Genomic DNA, 18,985 nt, shown 5'->3' with positions numbered 1-18,985 from the left:
GTTAAATTTACCGCACACCCCTCCCTCTGCAGCTAACAAGTAATCCAAAGCAAGCCTATTCTGGTAAATACCGGTACGCAATTCAGTTCCTTGTTTAGCTAGTTAAAAGCATTTGCAGACTCATTAGTAATGATTTCTAATACAGCTTGCAGCCTAATAATTTCGTTAAGCATATAGATAGGGGTATGGTAACCATAAGATCCATCCTCCACCCAGGTGGCGGGGCCATAATACTGGACAATACATTCAGGGGACCATTCATTGTCTTTCCAACTCCCTAGCTGGAGGCCAGGTGCCCTCTTTCCCATCCAAATCCCCTGGGAAGCCATTGAGGGTAATGGCAGAGCACACATCAAAAAGCAAGCTCGCTGCTGTATTAGGGTTAGTAATCAGAGTACGGTTTCACAGCTTACCTGTGGAGCCAAAGCTCCAAATGGCTAGCCACATTTTGGTGGCTGCATAAGTGGGGTCATAACAGATTACCTGGTCCCCTGTGGTACACATTGAATAGGTGATTTCATTTATGCACGCAGGTGCCAGTTACTACACCTTCACATTTGTAATATGAATGCCAGAGCAACATTTTGGTGGTTATGGAGCCTACCTTAGTAGTTTTGATACACAGGTCACATGATGTGCCCTCCCCCCTTATGGGCCATTTCCAGTATGATCACCATGGTTACCAGTAAACTTCTTAAAGCATTTCTAATAAACATCATATCGGTGACTATTCCCAGCTTCGGCTGTGCGTTGACCAGTCAGCTTCTGGGTGTGACTGGAGCAGAGTTAGCAGATATCAGATGTACTTCTCTTCCGCCGTGCGTTGACCCAACAGCTTCCAGGTATGTGTTGGGAACAGAGCTGCAGTCCAACTATCTTCCGCTGTGCGCAGGACTGACAGCTTCCAGGTGTGTGTCAGGAGCAGGGCTGGAGTTAGTCCCTTTAATTTCTCTGGTCAGTTTAAGCGTTAAAGGGTCTTGAGGGTCTACTGTACTCAGCCAGGAGTCTGTGTGGTCAGCAGCTCACTTTACCCTGGAGTGGTGTATTGCCTTTAGCCAACCATGGCTCAGGGGCCAAGTACACGCCCCACACTACATAAAGGCTGCTCGCGCAGCCGCAGCGTGTAGTGTCATTGTGTGGGCGATCAGACAGGGACAGGCATGCGACTAGGCAGGGAGTTTGTTAGGCAGTGCAGCGCCAGTGAGTGAGTAGCAGTGTAGGGAGGGCCAGGTACCTGTGTGAGGTAGGGAGAGATTGCTTTCTTTACATCAGATACCAGTCAGAGTATTGTTCATCGGGGGGGGGGAGAAGAAAGAAACTCCAATGAGGCAGGATGTGCTCCAGGGGCTGCCATAGCAGTAGCCAACCTATTGCGTCACAGCACAGAGCTCCACAGGTGCAGGGTGCTGCAAAATCCCAGCAGACTCAAAAAAGTTAATTAGTGTGGTCTTTTTTCAGCATCTGTGCAGTAGACCGCAGCGTTGCTGTTTGTAACATCTGTCTAAAGCGGATCAAGTGTGGCCAGAACACCAGCCGCTTGGGCACCAAATGCTTGACAAGGCATATGACGACCTGCCATTCAGTCCATTGGCAACAGCACCTGGAAGAGGCACCAGATCAAAACAAGCATACATCACCTTGCTCCTCATTTGTGATCTCTAACCCTACTATACCGCATGCATTTTCAAATACCAGCATTGAGAGGGATGATGGTGTAGCAATGAGTGGCACAGAGACTTGCACCCAATATGCTAGCAGTACACCACCGCTTGATTTGAGCAGCAGGCAAATTTCACTACCCCAGTATTTGAACCGTAGAAAGAAATAATGTCGCAGCCATCCACATGCTCAGCGTATTAATCCTAGCTTGGCCAAATTGCTAGCATTACAGTTGCTGCCTTTTCATCTGGTAGACTCGGCTCCCTTTCGCGAATTTGTGTTGTGGAATGTGCTGCACCACAGTGGCAGGTCCCAAAAAGGCATTTCTTTTTGCGTAAGGCCATTCCGGCTCTCTACCGTCATGTGGAAGGTAGTGTTTTGGCCTCATTGGACAAAGCGGTCAGCGGGAAGGTGCACATTACTGCTGACTCTTGGTCCAGCAGGCATGGATATGGACAGGGACGTTACATTTCTTTCACGGCGTAACTCTGCTGGCATCTAGGAAGGATGCCGGACAGGGTTCGGTGTTGCAGCTTGTTTTGCCACCACGCCTCCAAAAAGCTGGTGCTGGTTCTGCCACATATGGCTACTCTACCACCACCACCTCCTCCCCTGTGTCCTCTTCTGCTCAATTCTCCTCTGCAGCAGCAGTGCTCCCTAAGTGTTCAAGGGGCTACACAAGCAGTCAGGCTAAAATATGCCATGCTGTGCTTCAGTTGGCCTGTCTAGGGAATAGGAGTCACACCGGTGCAGAGATTCGGTCAGCTCTGCAGGGGCAGGCTCAGAGATGGTTGACGCCACAACAGCTTGAGCCAGCAATGGTTGTATGCGATAAGGGCACCAACCTTCCCTCCGCCCTCCGACAGGGACACTTGACACACGTTTTGAATCTGGTGCTGCAACGTTTCTTGAGCAGAAAACTGTGCAGGCCAGGAAAGCCTGTGGCCATTTCTGCTATTCGTTCAATGCCAGTGCTCTCTTATCTGACATTCAACGGGAATTCAACCTGCCCACCAACCACTTCATTTGTGACATGCCCACCAGGTTGAACTCAAGGTTGGCAATGCTGCAGTGGCTGCACACGCAGCAGAGGGCCATTAATGAGTACGGCACAAGGACAGGGTCAGGGGAGCTTGGCTTTTTTTCACCACACCAGTGGCTTTTGATTAAGGATGCATGCATCGTCCTGTCGCCATTTAAGGGGGGCACAAGGATGGTGAGCGGGGACAATGCATGCATCAGTGACACTATCCCACTAGTCTACCTGCTGGAGCACATGCTGCGTGGAATCATGGACAGGGCACTTGAAGCAGAACAGCGGGAGGAAGAGGAGGACTTCCTTTCCCAACAAGGCCCCCTTTATGGAGATATCATTCCTACAGTGCAACAAAGCACGGAGGAGGAGGAGGAGGAGGAGGAGGAGGATTTCGGCAGCATGGATGTAAAGGAAGAGGATAGCATACAGCAGTCTTCAAGGGATAGTTTTGATTCCCCAGAAACCACAGGAGTTGTATGTGGTTGGGGAGAGGTTGCTCCTGCTGACAATGTCATCCTTAGTGACCCAGAGGACTCAGAAGCTCATGCCTCCTCCAACTTACATTGCATGGGCTCCCCGATTCTGAAAAGCCTGCGAACAGACCTGAGGATTCATGCTATCAAGGAGAGGGATAGTTACTGGTTGGCAACCCTTCTTGATCCACATTACAAGGGTAAAGTTGCAGAGCTCATCCTGCCTTCACAGAGGATGAAACATCTTGAAAAAAAATTTGTGTACCGCCTTTCCAGACACTGGGAGGTCAACATTCTTCGGCCGTGTTTCTGAGGCATCGTTCAGCCAAAGGAGGAGTGGTGGAGAAGGCGGCCGGCTGACCGATGCCTTTAAACATTTCTTTTGTCCTCAGCAGCACCCAGGGCTTTATGCAACCATTGGCAGCGTCTTCATCATATGGTGCATGATTATCTAGGCCCAAGAGCACACTTGGAGACTTTTCCAGCTGAGCATTCACTGGCTTACTGGGTCTTGAGGATGGACCACTTGCCAGAACTTGCTCAATATGCAATGGAGCTACTGGCCTGTCCTGCTTCCAGCGTGCTTTCCAAATGGATGTTCAGTGCTGCTGGAGGTTTTGTGATGGACAAAAGGTGCATCTGTCCACAGACTCTGTTGACCAGCTAACTTTTATCAACATGAACCAGTCCTGGATCAACAAGAGCCATCAGGCCCCTGATTCTGATGTAACTGATTGAATTTGCTAGGGGTCTGCCATCACTTGAAGAATGCAAATGCTGCCTATCCTATTCCTCTACCTTTATTCTGCTAGATTCCAACAATGTTTTTGGTTTAAGTCACTACCAACCCCCAAGGCCTAATTTTTCTGCACTTTAAATGTCGTATGTCAATTTTAACAGCAGGCCCTGTCCCTGTGCCCTGCTAACTGTAAGGGGTTACGGTGTTCAGGCACCACCAACACCAAAGGCCCAATTTTTGGCACCTGTGTAGTACATGCAATTTCAAATTTGTATGGAATTCTTACCAGCAGGTCCCGTTCCTGCTCCCAGAAAGAGTAACTGCGAGGGCTTGGTTACGGTGTTCAGGCACCACCTACGGCAAAGGCCCAATTTTTGGCACCTGTATGACAAGTACATGCGATTTTAAATTTGTATGGATTTTTTTTAAGCAGCAAGGCCCATTCCTGCACCCAGCAAGAGTAACTGCGAGGGGTTACGGTGTTCAGGCACCACCAACAACCAAGCCCCAATTTTTCTGCACCCGTATGACAAGTACATGCGATTTGAAATTTGTATGTATATTTCTATACGACATTTTTTTGCTTTAGAAAGGTCAGTATTGCTGCTGCAGGCTACATACTTCGTAGAGATGCACTACTTTACAGGTTCATTCAGGGGACCCACCAGGCATGATATTTGAAGGAATTTTTCATTTTTATAGTTTCACTTTAAGCCTCATTAAAATCAGTGCTCCTTTAAAAAAAATGTTTTTCCATTGCTACATGTTCCCCAGGTCAGGACCCAGACCCCCATACACTTTTTTGGAGCAATAACTTGCATTTAAGCCTTCAAAATGAGGCCTTTTGATTTTAGAGATTCAAGTCCCATAGACTTCAATGGGGTTTGTTTGTTTTGACAAACTTTTCCTCTGTTCGAGGTGTTCTGGTGCGAACCAAACCGGGGGGGGGGGGGGGGGGTTATTGCTCATCACTACCCTCCCTCACCATACTGGCTATCTGGGAGTTCTACTTGTCAAATAGGGGCAGGATGTGCTTGTGTGGGCATAGACACAGTAGGATTTGGTCTTAAATCATCCTCTTTCTTTAGTGGGAGAGAGAAGTATACTGCATCATAACTAGCTGGGGATGTACCAGGGGATGGGGGAACATTAGAAAATACCTGTGGGGGCTCAAGAGTATATCCCGGGGCATACTGCAACCATTTTAGTCCTTCTGCCCTCAAATACTTTATGCCCCAGTCTGGATTCCCTGAAAACCATGGGAGTGCTAAATAATTAATCCATGGGTCTACATATTAATCATACCAGGGAGAGATTCTCATAACATACTCTTTACATGTTAATTATTTTTAACTCCTATGTCATTTGCTCCGCTCTTTTTCTTCATAATATTACTTATTATGCGGAGGCTTAGGCACAATTGGGCAGGAGGTCCCTTACCAGAGACTTTACCCATCTTAAAGCAGAACAACAGTTAAGCCCGTTTGCTAAGTGCCTAATAGTCATCTGTATTCTCGTTATTTCTAAGAGACTAGAAAAGGAAAAATATAATGAGGGAGAAGTGGGGGCTAAAATGCGCAGCTCGACTGTCATGGTCTCTGTAGTGCCACAGAATCTACCATTTTGTCTTAAAAGGCTATTTATCCACCATTTTAGAAGCTTTCCAGGTACTGCCACACCCTCTGGGGGAGATAGTTTTTGCCATGTGTACATCACCGTACACAGTCAGTGAAGCTTGATGGGGAGCGGTGTTGGGCCACCCAAGCCCAAGCATAAGCATAGCCTCAGGGCAATAAAGATGAATAAATAAGAAAGAATTCAAAGTGTGACCTGAGTTATGTCATGTGTTCATTGAGGGAAGAGACCGATCCCGTGGTTGGTCTGGGCACCCATGGCTGGTGAGCATTATATTGCCTCTGCCTGGAGCATCACACTGGCCTGGGCTAACAGGCAGCACCCAATCACACATCATTACACCATTCAGTGCTGCGGTAAGGACAGCTTACCACTGTTGTTGGGCAATCAGAGGACCTATGATATCACAGGACTGGCCAAAAGACCATGTTGGCTTTACTAGAATGCATGTAGACATGAAGTGGCTGGTAATAGGCTACGGAAAAATCAGCAGCATAGGGATGCGGGGAAAAAAAAAAAAAGGAGTACAAAAAAGGGGAAACCGGTATTTTAATAAAAAAAAATGGCAATTATTATATGCAGTGCTTTACCATTCTACTTACAAAATTAACATATTCAAGAGATGCTGAGACTTAAAGACTTGTTTGTTCAATCAAATGCAAAAAACAGTTATTGAATAAGCTCACTGGCTTGAGTAAGGCTGCTTACCTGAAGCAAGGCTTCTCTATAGTGGGTACCCTGAAAGCAACTAAGAATGCTTTAAATGATTCATCAAGTGATCACACCAAACAGTCAACATGTTTCAAGAGCCAACACACTCCCATTCAGGTCATTAAGACCTTAAATTCTTATCAAGGCTTAGGTGGACTCAGTGGAGTGCCAAACCAATTTTTTTTTGGATCTCACTTGCTTACTCATGGAGTGCCAATTAAAATGCGTGCTCCAAATTTTAGCATTCAACCCCTTCTTGTACGCCAAACCAATGGGTTTACAACTTTTCCCATTTCACTGACCCACACCAATGGGTTTACTACTTTTCAATTCACTGATCTTAAACGCAGATAGGAAGTTCTGACTTTACTGCTTGCATGTTTGTTCTGGATCTGTCACTCAAAGTATTGAAACCACTGGACAAGCATGACAGTCAGGCAAAAAGCATTTTCATAAGGCAGACTATATATTTTAGGTTTCCTTTAGGGTTTATTGACACTCGAACTTTCAAGTGAAATGTATTAATTTAGTGTATGTGTTAAAATGCGGTATAGCATGTGTTGTGTTAATGTAGTCCGTTCAATAAGCATGCAATGTCAATGCATGAAAAAAAAAATAATAAAAAAACAAAAACATACTTAAACACTTTATTAGCAGCATAGCACACTCCGAGGCACGTGGTGTGCTGCAGTATGTTGTGCTTTACTGAGCAGTGCATTAGGGTGCCATTGAAAAGGAATAGCATTGCAGTGTTAATTTCGTTGACTAAAACAAAACAATTTTATTCGACTAAAATACGACTAAAACAATTCAGAGGACTAAAACTAAAATGGCATTTTAGTCAAAAGACTATAACTAAAACTAAATTGAAATTTGCTGCCAAAATTAACACTGGTGTCGTGCTGTGCTAGTGCATGCTCAAAGCTTAATACCATAAATATTAACATATTCGATTTTTCACTTCAGGACCAGCAGTAGTATATAATGAGTTTGGAAATTGTAGAGAAATGCTTAAATAATGCATTACAAATTACAATTGAACTACACCCATTCGATTGACTAAAATGAGTTTTAGTCGACTAAAATGTAAGAGGTTTTAGTTGACTAAAATGTACTGGAGTTTTAGTTGACTAAATACGACTAAAACTAAAATACTTGCAGAAGACTAAAATAGGACTAAAACTAAAATGCCATTTTAGTCCTAAGACTAAAACTAAATTGAAATTTGCTGCCAAAATTAACACTGTAGCATTGCAACACGCCACTCATAAAGCAAGTGCGTTGCCCTGTGGTCCACAATGTACAAGTGTGATTGGGCCCTGAAAAATCTACTATTTGTCTGGAGTCCCCCCAGAAAAATAGCAATGCACTTCCTAGTATGCGAGTGTGCCTAGGTACAAATGTGCCTACAGCCTCATATCTGCAGAGTGAGATCTAGGGCAATGCTGCGTCTCACTATTAAACTTAGAAGATTTGAGGTGAGATTTCTTAATATTACTACTGTTCTGATCACTGTTCTATGGCGGCTCTACCATTAGATAAAGCCCAGAGACACAGTGCAGAATAAGACCTAGTAAATCAGTTAAAAGGAAAAGGATCCGCTGCAGGCAGACCACGTTACTGATGTTAATTTTTTGGGCACAGCTTTCAGAGTTCAGATATTTTTTATTGTCACCTTTATTTATTTTAGTGTCACTTTTACTTTAAACCTGTACAACACTGTGCACTGTTACTGTAATGCAGATTTGTATTTGACCACAAGATGGCAGTGTTTAGCAGCTCTGCTTATCATAGTCCTGATACAGGAGTACAGAGACTGCTGGGATTTGTATGGTGGAAGCAGAATTTTTCCCCACAGTAAAGCTGAGACTACACCACAAAGTCCAGAAGCAATCACCAGATGAGGGGAGGATAGATATGCAAAAGCCCGGGGATATAGAGGGGAGTTGGAGAGAGGATTTGCTGCTGGAAGAAGTGTGTATGAGAACTGTGTGGAGCCACGTGGTCCTGGATTTGGGTTAAGCCAGAATGCTGCAATTGCCACTGGAAAGCTGGGCATCTTGATAGAGGCAGATCGGTGGAGACCTGATCGCTGCAGGATCGGGAGGCCATCATCATCGCAGCCACATCTTCAAAGAACAAGGGGGCCCTCCCAGCCGGTCACTCATCGCTTTGCCCTTCATTGCATAATGACCAGGTGAGAGGATTCCTAATCCACTTAATGTTACCCTTGTTATAAGAGAGTGTTTGCGGTTCAAGTTATTTCAAAGTTCAAGGAGGTTCCCCAGTACAGGTCTACCCAAGCGGCACAGGTGCCATAACCTATCTATTGCTGCAGTCTACACTTCCTAACAGTTTCCATGTATACTGGCTGTACCCGACTGAGTTAACCCCTTTATTCCGTGCTAGGTAAAACGCTATATTTACTTTGACCCAAACTCAAGCCATCCCAGGAAGGACTGTGCCACTCAAGTTCAACTTATTGACCTAAAATGGAGAACACACCCCACCTTTTTTGTTTTTTTAAAGTGACTCTTGCTTTGACTCAATACCCTTTAAATCACTTAACTGCCAATAAGGACTATTCTAACCTTTCACATTTTAAAAGGACTGCATCCTTCACTGTGCGCCAACTTAAGGGCCCCTACTAAGCCGGCAGAAGACCCCAATACATAGTTTAGTTGTGGGTGGAAGATTTGTCAAACTTCCTGGGGCTAAAATCAGTGTCTTCTGACTGAGGGCCTACAAGTGAATTAGCCTTGTGATTTTTGTTTGCTCCTCTTTTGCTCAGTTGGGACAAATCCCCCAGTCTCAGAGCTAAGGTTTATATCTTCAGTTATGCAGGATGGGTGGGCGTGTCTTTAAAAGGGGTACTGTAATGTATTTCATTGTTTCTGTGCTGAACTACCTCACTTGTCATTAACTTTTTTTTTTTTCCACTGATCTTAATACTACCCAATCATTTATTTTGTAAGTGTGTGCGTATTTTTCCTTGTGTGACAGTCAGGAAGCTCCCTGGCCAAGGTATTTTGATGGCTTCAGCAGGGGTGGTGCGTCACCCAGGGCTCAGTGATAAACAGAGGGCCCAATATACTAGTGGCTCCTGCTGGGGTAGCGCTACACCTGAACTCCAACTTTCCCTTCAGTCTTTCACAGTTGTACAGGCTCCTCTCCTGTACTGAAATTGCTTACTCCGGATTTCACTGCACACTCTAAGCATGAACACAAAGTGAATTAGAAGCTTCAGCAACTCCAGCATCATGTAACTCTTTACTTTCCTAGCCTGACTGTCCCTGGCCAAGCCCTTTCATTCACCAGATTTTAATTCTCTCATTCATGAAGGTTCAACGTCACATGTGGGTGTTACTTGCATCGGTGCTGAGGGCTCGTGAATGGAGTGCTAAAAATGGGGTGCTGTGATGTTATAAGGAACCTATTTACAGCACCTTGCCAGCCCCTCCCACCAGCCATGATCTGCCTGCATTGCACAGAGAAGAACAGAGACCCAGTGATGACATCACCATGGCTATAATAAAGAAACTAATGAAAGCAGAAAGGTATTATTTGAAAAAAATGTAATTGGCATGTGGATGATGGGGGTAGGGAGGAACTGAGAAAGGAAAAATATAAGCATATTAAGCTCCAAATCCAAATGGTCAAAAAAAAAAAAAAGGCGAAAGGGTTAGCATTTAGAGGGGAATTTGGAAGAATATACAACTGTTTATCTTCTCATTCATGAGTTCAGGTCATTGACATGCTCGTGAACTTAAAATTTAGCAGTATGTAACAGTGAACAAATATTTATACACTGATGTGAACCCTTGAGCAAAGCAGCTTTAGTGCCGGTTCACACTATAGCGTGTGCGGCGATCGCATGTAATATCGGAGCGCACTGCTCCTTTATTACATGCGATCGGATGTGCAGTGCGAATTCAGCCATACACTTTGTATGGCTAAATTCGCACTGCACCCGCACAAAAGTCGCACATGACCCTTTTTTTCAGCCGCATCAGGATCGGATCGCACAGTGGTTCACACTTGTGCGATCTGATCCTGTGCGAACTGTCAGATCGCACTGCGATATGTGATCAAACTGGGGGTGTCGTTAATATTTCATTGACACCCTCCTGCGTATCGCATATGGCAGTGTGAACTGCCAGATGTGCGTTTGCAATGCGGGGAACAGGCTGCGAATTCGCAGCCTTCCCGCATCGCACAAGTGTGACCCGGCACTTAAATGACATTTATGTTTTTATTGCGTTTATATGATACAACATATTCACTAACATATTTCAAGGGAATGCATAGTCTCTATTTATTTTACACATAGGTGTAAGTGATTAGGTTCATATGAAAAAGGTGTTCTTTTCTGAAAAAAAGCCTTTTGTTTCTATGTATAGATTGGAGGTATGCCCTCATTCAAATGGGGCGTACTAAAGCGTATGCCCATGGAGAGTTGTGTTTACCTGCATGGGGATGTACAGGTGTTCTGTGCATCCCCATGCAGGCAGTCCTATTCATGTCAATTGGGATGCAGCAGATGCACGGTAGGGTTGCCCCCTCATCCCTTTAAACTAGGACACACATTAATTACACAGGTTCTGTGGCTGATTAGGGGGTTCTTAAACCCACTTGGTGCCTTATGTCCATTATATTAGCCTCAGAGCCTGTGTATTATGGGTCCTGGTTTAAAGGGATGAGGTGGCAACCCTAATGCATGGCCACAGACACAATCTGGAAATCCATGTGGATACACGGCCTTGAGCGACACTTCAGGGTCAGACACTGGCACGGATGTCAGATTGGAAGCAGCATTGATGCAGCCGCTACATCCCAGTTGACATAATTAGGACTACCTGCACGGGGATGCACAGAACACCTGTGCGGGTAAACTTGGCCTCCGCATACACATTAGTACAGCCTGTGTGAACGAAGCCTATAATGGCTCGTTTCCACTGAGCGGTACAGTTCGGTACGGTACGCTATTTTTGCCGTTTCCATTGTTAATGGTACCCTAATTCCGAACTGTACTGTACCACTTTTTTGGGACCCTTTCGTTGGGGTACCAAGCACATTAGTACCGTACCAACAGGGTGGAGCTACACACTGCAGAACTTTGATTGGTTGACAGAGAATCGTCTATCACGGCTTTCCTGCTACACCAAGTCTATCATGAAAGGGTACTATTGGCAGTGGAAACGCAAGGTGTACCGTTCCGAACCGTACCGTACTGAACTGAACCGTACCGTACCACTCAGTGGAAACGAGGCATTAGTGTACTTGCAGGCAGTTGTGTTTTTAGTTACATCTTTGAGTTCTGCTTCCTGATTTGCAGTGTCACACAGTGGTTGTGCTTTACTGCTCCTTTCATGGTGTCAGCACCACTCTCTGTCTTACACCCCATTCACACTTATTTGACTTGTCATGGGACTTTGGACAATAAAGTCACATGACAAATCGTGCCCCATGCTTTCCAATGATAATAATTCATATATGCGCAACTTATAATAGCAGTAACTTCAAAGTAGTTCATGCACTACTTTGGTCTGCCTTTCATGCAACTTGAGGACCATAGACTTCAATGTAAACCCTCAAATGTTGATTAAAAGTCGTTCCTGAATGTTATACAGTGGGTCTGACTTTGTAGAGGGACAACAAATCACATCCAAGTTGTATCCATCCAAAGTTGCACTCCAAAGTTGGGGGACTTTGGATTAGTACAAGTGTGAATAGAGACTAAAGCCTAGTACACACGCAACGATTATCTGCCAACCGGTCGTCCGTCTTTTGTCCAGAGTTGTGTTTTGTTGGTTGGAATGTGCCTAGACTGCACACGAATTTTCTCGCCAGACAAAATTCTACTTCAGAAGTGATGTCATGTGTTGGTTTGCTTTCTTTGTGTTCTTTCTTCTCTGAGCATGCCCAGACTTGCTTATTAGATTTTTCCCTGTTGAAATCTGTACTGACTGCACGAAAATCGGACGTGTTTTGACGGCAGACAAAAATTTTATAGCCTGCACACTAGATTTTTTTCGTCCGAAAAGTCGGAGTCGGTTGTCGGAAGCATCATACTAACAAGCCGAAAATCGACGGATCGGTCGTCGGACGAAAATTCCCTGCCGATTTTCGACGCGTGTGTATGGGGCTTAAGTCTAAGCCTAAAGAAGGGCTGAAGTGGATGAGGACCCTGCTTTGTCATGAGACCAGACTCAAAACATCAGAAGAAGGCAATTGTAAGACTGGGTTCACACTGAGTGCGGAGCAGCTTGCAGCAGGGGGTCTGGTGTGTCCCTGTTCTCTCCTTCAGGTCCAAATTTTCGGCTGAATTCAGACCTGAAACGTACCAGAAAACGCACAGGACCCTTCTGCATACCGCTCCGCATTTGTCCTGGAGCTGTGTGAACTGGCTCCATTGAGAGATGGCCAAATTCTCCTCGCATGCAAGTTGGATACGGAAAAACCCACATCCAATTTGTACCAGTGTGAGCCCCGCCTAAACGATCTACAAACAATATATTCGGTAGCATGGCACGGAGGCGAGGCAGCGTTTGGGGGTGGGAGAGTGCGGAATTGGGCTTATAACGTAAATTGGGCACTTAGCTTTTATAATCGCTACTAATCAAACACTTTGTGGAAGTGCATATGGCATTTCTTTTTTACATTAGTCTAATGATTTCTAACACATTTTTAATAAATTGATTCACACAATCTTAACCTTTGGAGAATGTTTTTATTTTTTCTGTGGACTTCCATTTGTTATCTTTTACATATTGTCATCTTTAGAGAATACGTTGGCTGGGGTCCCTGGAACATCCTAGTATGTAGATTGTACCATACAAAGGGTGAACACGGACTCCTAGTAACTGAGGTCCATGCTACTGGTAAGCCTTGATCATCACAGGGTGGTGGCAGTTTATTACTTCAAGGAGTCTCACTCATTTTGGTGCACTTAGGCCAGCGACACACGGTTCGAATCGCGGCCGGTTCAGCAGGAACTGGCAGAGATTGGAACTATTAATGGCAGGCTGAATGTACCTAGTTGATCGATCAACCTGGTACATTCAGTCTACCCATTTTGATCTGTGGTATATGTTGAGGCACTATTACTCTATAGTATACAAATATATTTGAAATTTACAATAAATACAGTAATTATGGTATTGGTAAAGTGCTATAAAGATGCCCATTTTGATCATCAATCAACTTGGGTACAACCAGCCTGCCGGATTTGCTTCCGATTATTGCAAGCGGCTGCTATATCCGCTAGCAATAAATACTGTCTTTTCCAAATAGGGATGGTTTCCCCTGTCCGCCCCTGCCAGGAGAAGACAATTGTTGATTCCCCTGTCAGCACTGTCTGTGTTGATAGGGGAATTGTGTGAATTTCTTTTCTTGCAGGCAGTGGTTACAGGAAAGAAATTTGCACTGTGTATGGCCGGCAAAATACTATATAACAACAAATAATGAAATGTGAATTTGACCTCTGGAGCACTGGGATCTAATATTTTGGCCAGCAGCTTGTGAATATTTTTGACAACACTCATTGAATGAAGGAGAGCACATTTTATTAAAAAGAACAATTTTTTATTAGTTTAGATTGTAAGCTCTAATAAACAGGGCCCTCTGATTCCGATTGTATTAGGGCTCTTTCACACTGTCCGTCCGTCGGAACGGACTCCGTCTATCTCAGCGGGGCAATCGATCCGCCGATCCCCCGCTGAGCAGGAGGATGACAGCTGTTCTTCTCACTGTGCGTGTGGAGACACAGCTGTCAGTTCCCCATACATCTCTATGGGGAAATCAGATGGGAACAGACTGTCGGTCCGATATGCTGGACAGATGGAAAATAGGGTTTCCATCTGTCCAGATTTGACGTATCGGATCGGATGTCAGCGGACATGTCTCCGCTGACATCTGATTCCCCATAGAGATGCATGGGGGAGGACCGTTCAGATCCGCCAAAAAAACTGACAGGCGGATCTGAACGGTCCGCCTGTGTGAAAAAGCCCTTAACCGGTTGCCGACCGCCGCACGACTATTTACTGCGGCGGTCAGCCCCGGCCAGGCAAAGTGACGTAGATCTACGTCGCTTGCCTGTCACTTCCTTGTGAGCCAATAGCGGGCGAGCGTGTGCCCGCCGCGGCTCGTTCACAGGGAAGTCAGTGCGTGTGACCGGCGGACCCGATGTCCGCCGGTCACTCGCAGATCGTCGGTGCAGAGGGAGAAAGTCAGGCGGCTGATGTAAACAAGCCGCCTGTCATTCTCCCCTGTGTAGAAACAGTGATCACACGGTTCTACTATGTAGGACCATTGATCACAGCCAATCACAGTAAAAAGCACGCCCCTAGGGACACACTTAACCCCTCCCTCCCCAATAAAGTTAACCCCTTCCCTGCCTGTGTCATTTTGCAGTAACAGTGCATATGTATAGCACTGATTACTGCAGTAATGTCACTGGTAACCCCAAAAGTGTCAAAAATGTCAGTCAAGGGTCCGATCTGTCCACCGCAATGTCGCAGTACCGCAAAAAAAAAAAAAAAAAAAAAAAAAAAAAAAAAAAAAAAAACGCAGATCGCCGCCATTACGCGTTAAAAAAAAAAACCCACCAAAAATGACCGAAATCTTTCCCTTAGTTAGTAAACGCAATAACTTTTGCGCAAACCAATCAAAATACGCTTTTTGCAATTTTTTTAACCAAACATATGTAGCAGAAAACAAAATTGGCCAAAAATGTTAAAAAAAAATTATTTTTACATTTTTTTTGGGGGGAATTGCATATAAAAGAATGTGAAAAATATTGTTATTTTTGCAAAACTGACGCTCTTTTTTTGTTTATAGCGCAAAAAGGAAAAATTGCACAGGTGATCAAATACCACCAAAAGAAAGCTCTGTTTGTGGGGGAAAAAAGGATGTCAAATTAGTTTAGGTACAGCGTCGCACGACCGCGCAATTGTCCGTTAAAATCACGCAGTAAAAAAAAAAAAAAAAATCCCAAAAAACCTCCTGGTCAGGAAGGGGGTAAAATCTTCCGGGGCTTAAGTGGTTAAAGTGTATTGTATTTGTACTGTCTACCCTCAAGTTGTAAAGCGCTGCATAAACTGTAGGCGCTATATACATCCTATAATAATAATTAGTGGCTTTGTGCTAATATATTCAGAATGGCACCGCAATATACGTTTTAGTGCAGGTTATGTCACTATACAAGTGGGAAGCCAGCCTAAAAGAAACATAAATTCCAAAATATTGTCCTTGAGTTACATAGTTAGTCTGGCTGGGGAAAAAAAAAAAGAAGACAAGTTCATCTAGTTCAACCACCATCTGGTTATCATGTAACCATTGAGTTACCTTCCCCTTTATAATCATTATTTATTTGGATTATATTAGCTAGATTGGTACATGTGTGATACGACACTGAAATAAAACATCAACCGTAAAGAACAATATTATTTCGATTGCATGCTCACAATATGATATAATACATAAACATTCCATACCGAGGTTCACGTTGAAGACCACCGCAGCTGCAACCAGAGATCCTGCCGAGGCTCCATACACCTTGGGAGCAGCTTTCAGGATTTCAGGGGCCAAGTCCTGGAGAGCTTTCACTGCTCCAATCTGATACAAAGACAAAAATCCACTCCCAGAGAATGAGAGAGATGGAGGGGTGTTTTTAGGATTTGCCATGGCAGACTGTTAGCTGTTGTTATCTTGATGGCAGAGCAACCCATCTAGGAAATGTAAGAGAATAAAACTGGAAATCTATCCAACACATGATCTATATGGTACACATCCTCAGTCTTTTTTGTAGTCAATGTCCATTTAAATAGCTAATTACCTCTGCTTGTTACATAAGGTGATTGATCGGTAACCGGTTTGGTTGTAGCAGTCGTTTGTTGCTGCTGCTGGTCCTGTTCTTGTACGCCCCTTGTGTCATATTTCAAATAACTCCCCCCCCCAGAGCTTAACCATTGCTATGTGCATAACTGGTGTGCTTAATTACATTGAGAACAGGATTCAAGGCTACTGCTGCTAGTCTTGTGATTGGTATTACTGCTTGATCAACCCCAGATAGCCTCTACACATTTCCTCCATGTATAATTTTGATTTACTTTCCTTTGCGTTTACAATCCATATTGCTATTTTTTGTCATTTCCATTGAATTCATTTAAATCATAGGTGTGCACAGCCTATTACATTAGGGTGTGCACCCCCAAAGCTCAAACACACATACCCATGGCTGGTGCTAGACTATTTTGCGTCCTAGGCAAGATGAGGTACTTGCAGCCATAACAAAAAATAAATAAATACAACGTCAACATTTTTAAAAGCAGTAGAAAATAGGGAAACCTATTTGTTTTTTTGATAATGCACTTTTTTAAAATGATTTTACTGTGCCATTATAAAAAATATTTGATGAACTTCTGCTGACGCTAGCAGTCATATAATGTCTTAGCCCAGGCTGGCTCACACACATGTGGCATTGTACACACATGCCCACCATCACAGAAGCAGCAAAGGCAATGGTCACAGAACTCTAGAGTAGAGCCCTGCGCGGGACTGTTTTATTAAACCCACACCCGCCCGCACCCGCTAAATGTATGACCAGGACTGCCTGCACCCGCAATGTTTGTGTCCACTCCAGCCCGCACCCGCAATGTTTGTGTCCGCTCCTGCATGCACCCGCAATGTTTGTGTTCCACTCCCGCCTGCACCCGCAATGTTTGTGTCCACTCCCGCCTGCACCCGCAATGTTTGTGTCCACTCCCGCCTGCACCCGCAATGTTTGTGTCCACTCCCGCTTGCACCCACAATGTTTGTGTTCCACTCAGGCCCGCACCCGCAATGTTTGTGTCCACTCCTGCCTGCACCCGCAATGTTTGTGTCCACTCCTGCCTGCACCCGCAATGTTTGTGTCCACTCCCGCCTGCACCCGCAATGTTTGTGTTCCACTCCCGCCCGCACCCGCAATGTTTGTGTCCACTCCAGCCCGCACCCGCAATGTTTGTGTCCACTCCCGCCTGCACCCGCAATGTTTGTGTCCACTCCCGCCTGCACCCGCAATGTTTGTGTTCCACTCCCGCCTGCACCCGCAATGTTTGTGTCCACTCCCGCCTGCACCCGCAATGTTTGTGTCCACTCCCGCCTGCACCCGCAATGTTTGTGTTCCACTCAGGCCCGCACCCGCAATGTTTGTGTCCACTCCCGCCTGCACCCGCAATGTTTGTGTTCCACTCAGGCCCGCACCCGCAATGTTTATGTCCACTCCCGCCTGCACCCGCAATGTTTGTGTCCACTCCAGCCCGCACCCGCAATGTTTGTGTCCACTCCAGCCCGCACCCGCAATGTTTGTGTCCACTCCCGCCTGCACCCGCAATGTTTGTGTCCACTCCCGCCTGCACCCGCAATGTTTGTGTCCACTCCCGCCTGCACCCGCAATGTTTGTGTCCACTCCCGCCTGCACCCGCAATGTTTGTGTTCCACTCCCGCCTGCACCCGCAATGTTTGTGTCCACTCCAGCCCGCACCCGCAATGTTTGTGTCCACTCCTGCCTGCACCCGCAATGTTTGTGTTCCACTTCCGCCTGCACCCGCAATGTTTGTGTCCACTCCCGCCTGCACCCGCAATGTTTGTGTTCCACTCAGGCCCGCACCCGCAATGTTTATGTCCACTCCCGCCAGCACCCGCAATGTTTGTGTTCCACTCAGGCCCGCACCCGCAATGTTTATGTCCACTCCCGCCTGCACCCGCAATGTTTGTGTTCCACTCAGGCCCGCACCCGCAATGTTTATGTCCACTCCCGCCAGCACCCGCAATGTTTGTGTTCCACTCAGGCCCGCACCTGCAATGTTTGTGTCCACTCCCGCCCGCACCCGCAATGTATGTGTCCACTCCTGCGGTTTTGCCCTATACTCGCCGTATAAGACTACCCTCTCTTCTGAGGCAACACCATTTCATAACATCAGTGGAGCCATCACGTCCCTATTAAATATTTTAGCCCGCTGGATGTGCCCTAATATGTACTGTATCTTCTGCTACATACAGAACGTCTCTATTATTAATAGTTTAGCCCGCTGGATGTGTATACAGTAAGCTTTGGCTACTTACAGAACGTCCCTGTGCTGTAATACTCTATGTACAACGCTGAGCCAATCAGGGCAAGCTCTCCGATTAGTTCTTACTGCTTCTGATTTCTTGTTATATTTTGATGTGATGGTGGGGGTATTTCCATGCACATTGTTCAACTGTTGATATTTGTTGTTCATGAATGTATCCTTGCATACGGTTTTCTATTCATGTACTGTGCATTTATTTTCTCAATAAAATGTTTTGAAAAAAAAAAAAAAAAACAATCATGGCAAGCTGTGTATTCTATTAATGCATACAAAGCCTGCTCGGATTGGCAAAGGTTGTATAAGCCCTCCTCTCTGACTCAGCCAATCCGAGCAGGCTTTGTATGCATTAATAGAATACACCGCTTGCCGTGATTGGCTCAGCACAGCACATAGAGTATTACAGCACAGGGTCCTTCTGTAAGTTGCCAAAGGTACTGTATACACATCGAGCGGGCTAACATTTTTAATAGGAATGTTCTGTAACTAGCTGATGCTACAGTACCTGGTGTATAAGACGACCCCCGATTTTTGGGGTATCTTTCTTATTATAAAAAAAAGTCATCTTATACGCCGGAAAATATGTTACACCAAATTGCACCGTTCCCCGCGGGTACCCACG

At 45.3% G+C, this 18,985-nt stretch overlaps 1 protein-coding gene across 1 annotated transcript in view; it reads right to left on the bottom strand.

The window, feature by feature from the left end:
- LOC309547483 (omega-hydroxyceramide transacylase-like) overlaps positions 1–15,950 on the bottom strand; it is a gene marked incomplete at its 3' end in the record, with an annotated part of 40,398 nt that extends 24,448 nt beyond the window's left edge. The window contains exon 1 of the mRNA XM_082247353.1: positions 15,748–15,950. Within this exon, the coding sequence (XP_082103479.1) occupies positions 15,748–15,937 (190 nt within the window). The 5' untranslated portion in view covers positions 15,938–15,950. The remainder of the gene's footprint in view (positions 1–15,747) is intronic.
- Positions 15,951–18,985: the final 3,035 nt, after the last annotated feature.

Source organism: Pelophylax lessonae, assembly GCF_965119305.1.
Source record: "Pelophylax lessonae genome assembly, chromosome: 2".
Classification (NCBI taxonomy): domain Eukaryota; kingdom Metazoa; phylum Chordata; class Amphibia; order Anura; family Ranidae; genus Pelophylax; species Pelophylax lessonae.
Note: the sequence above shows the minus strand (reverse complement) of the source record. Positions and strands in the feature narration are given on the sequence as shown.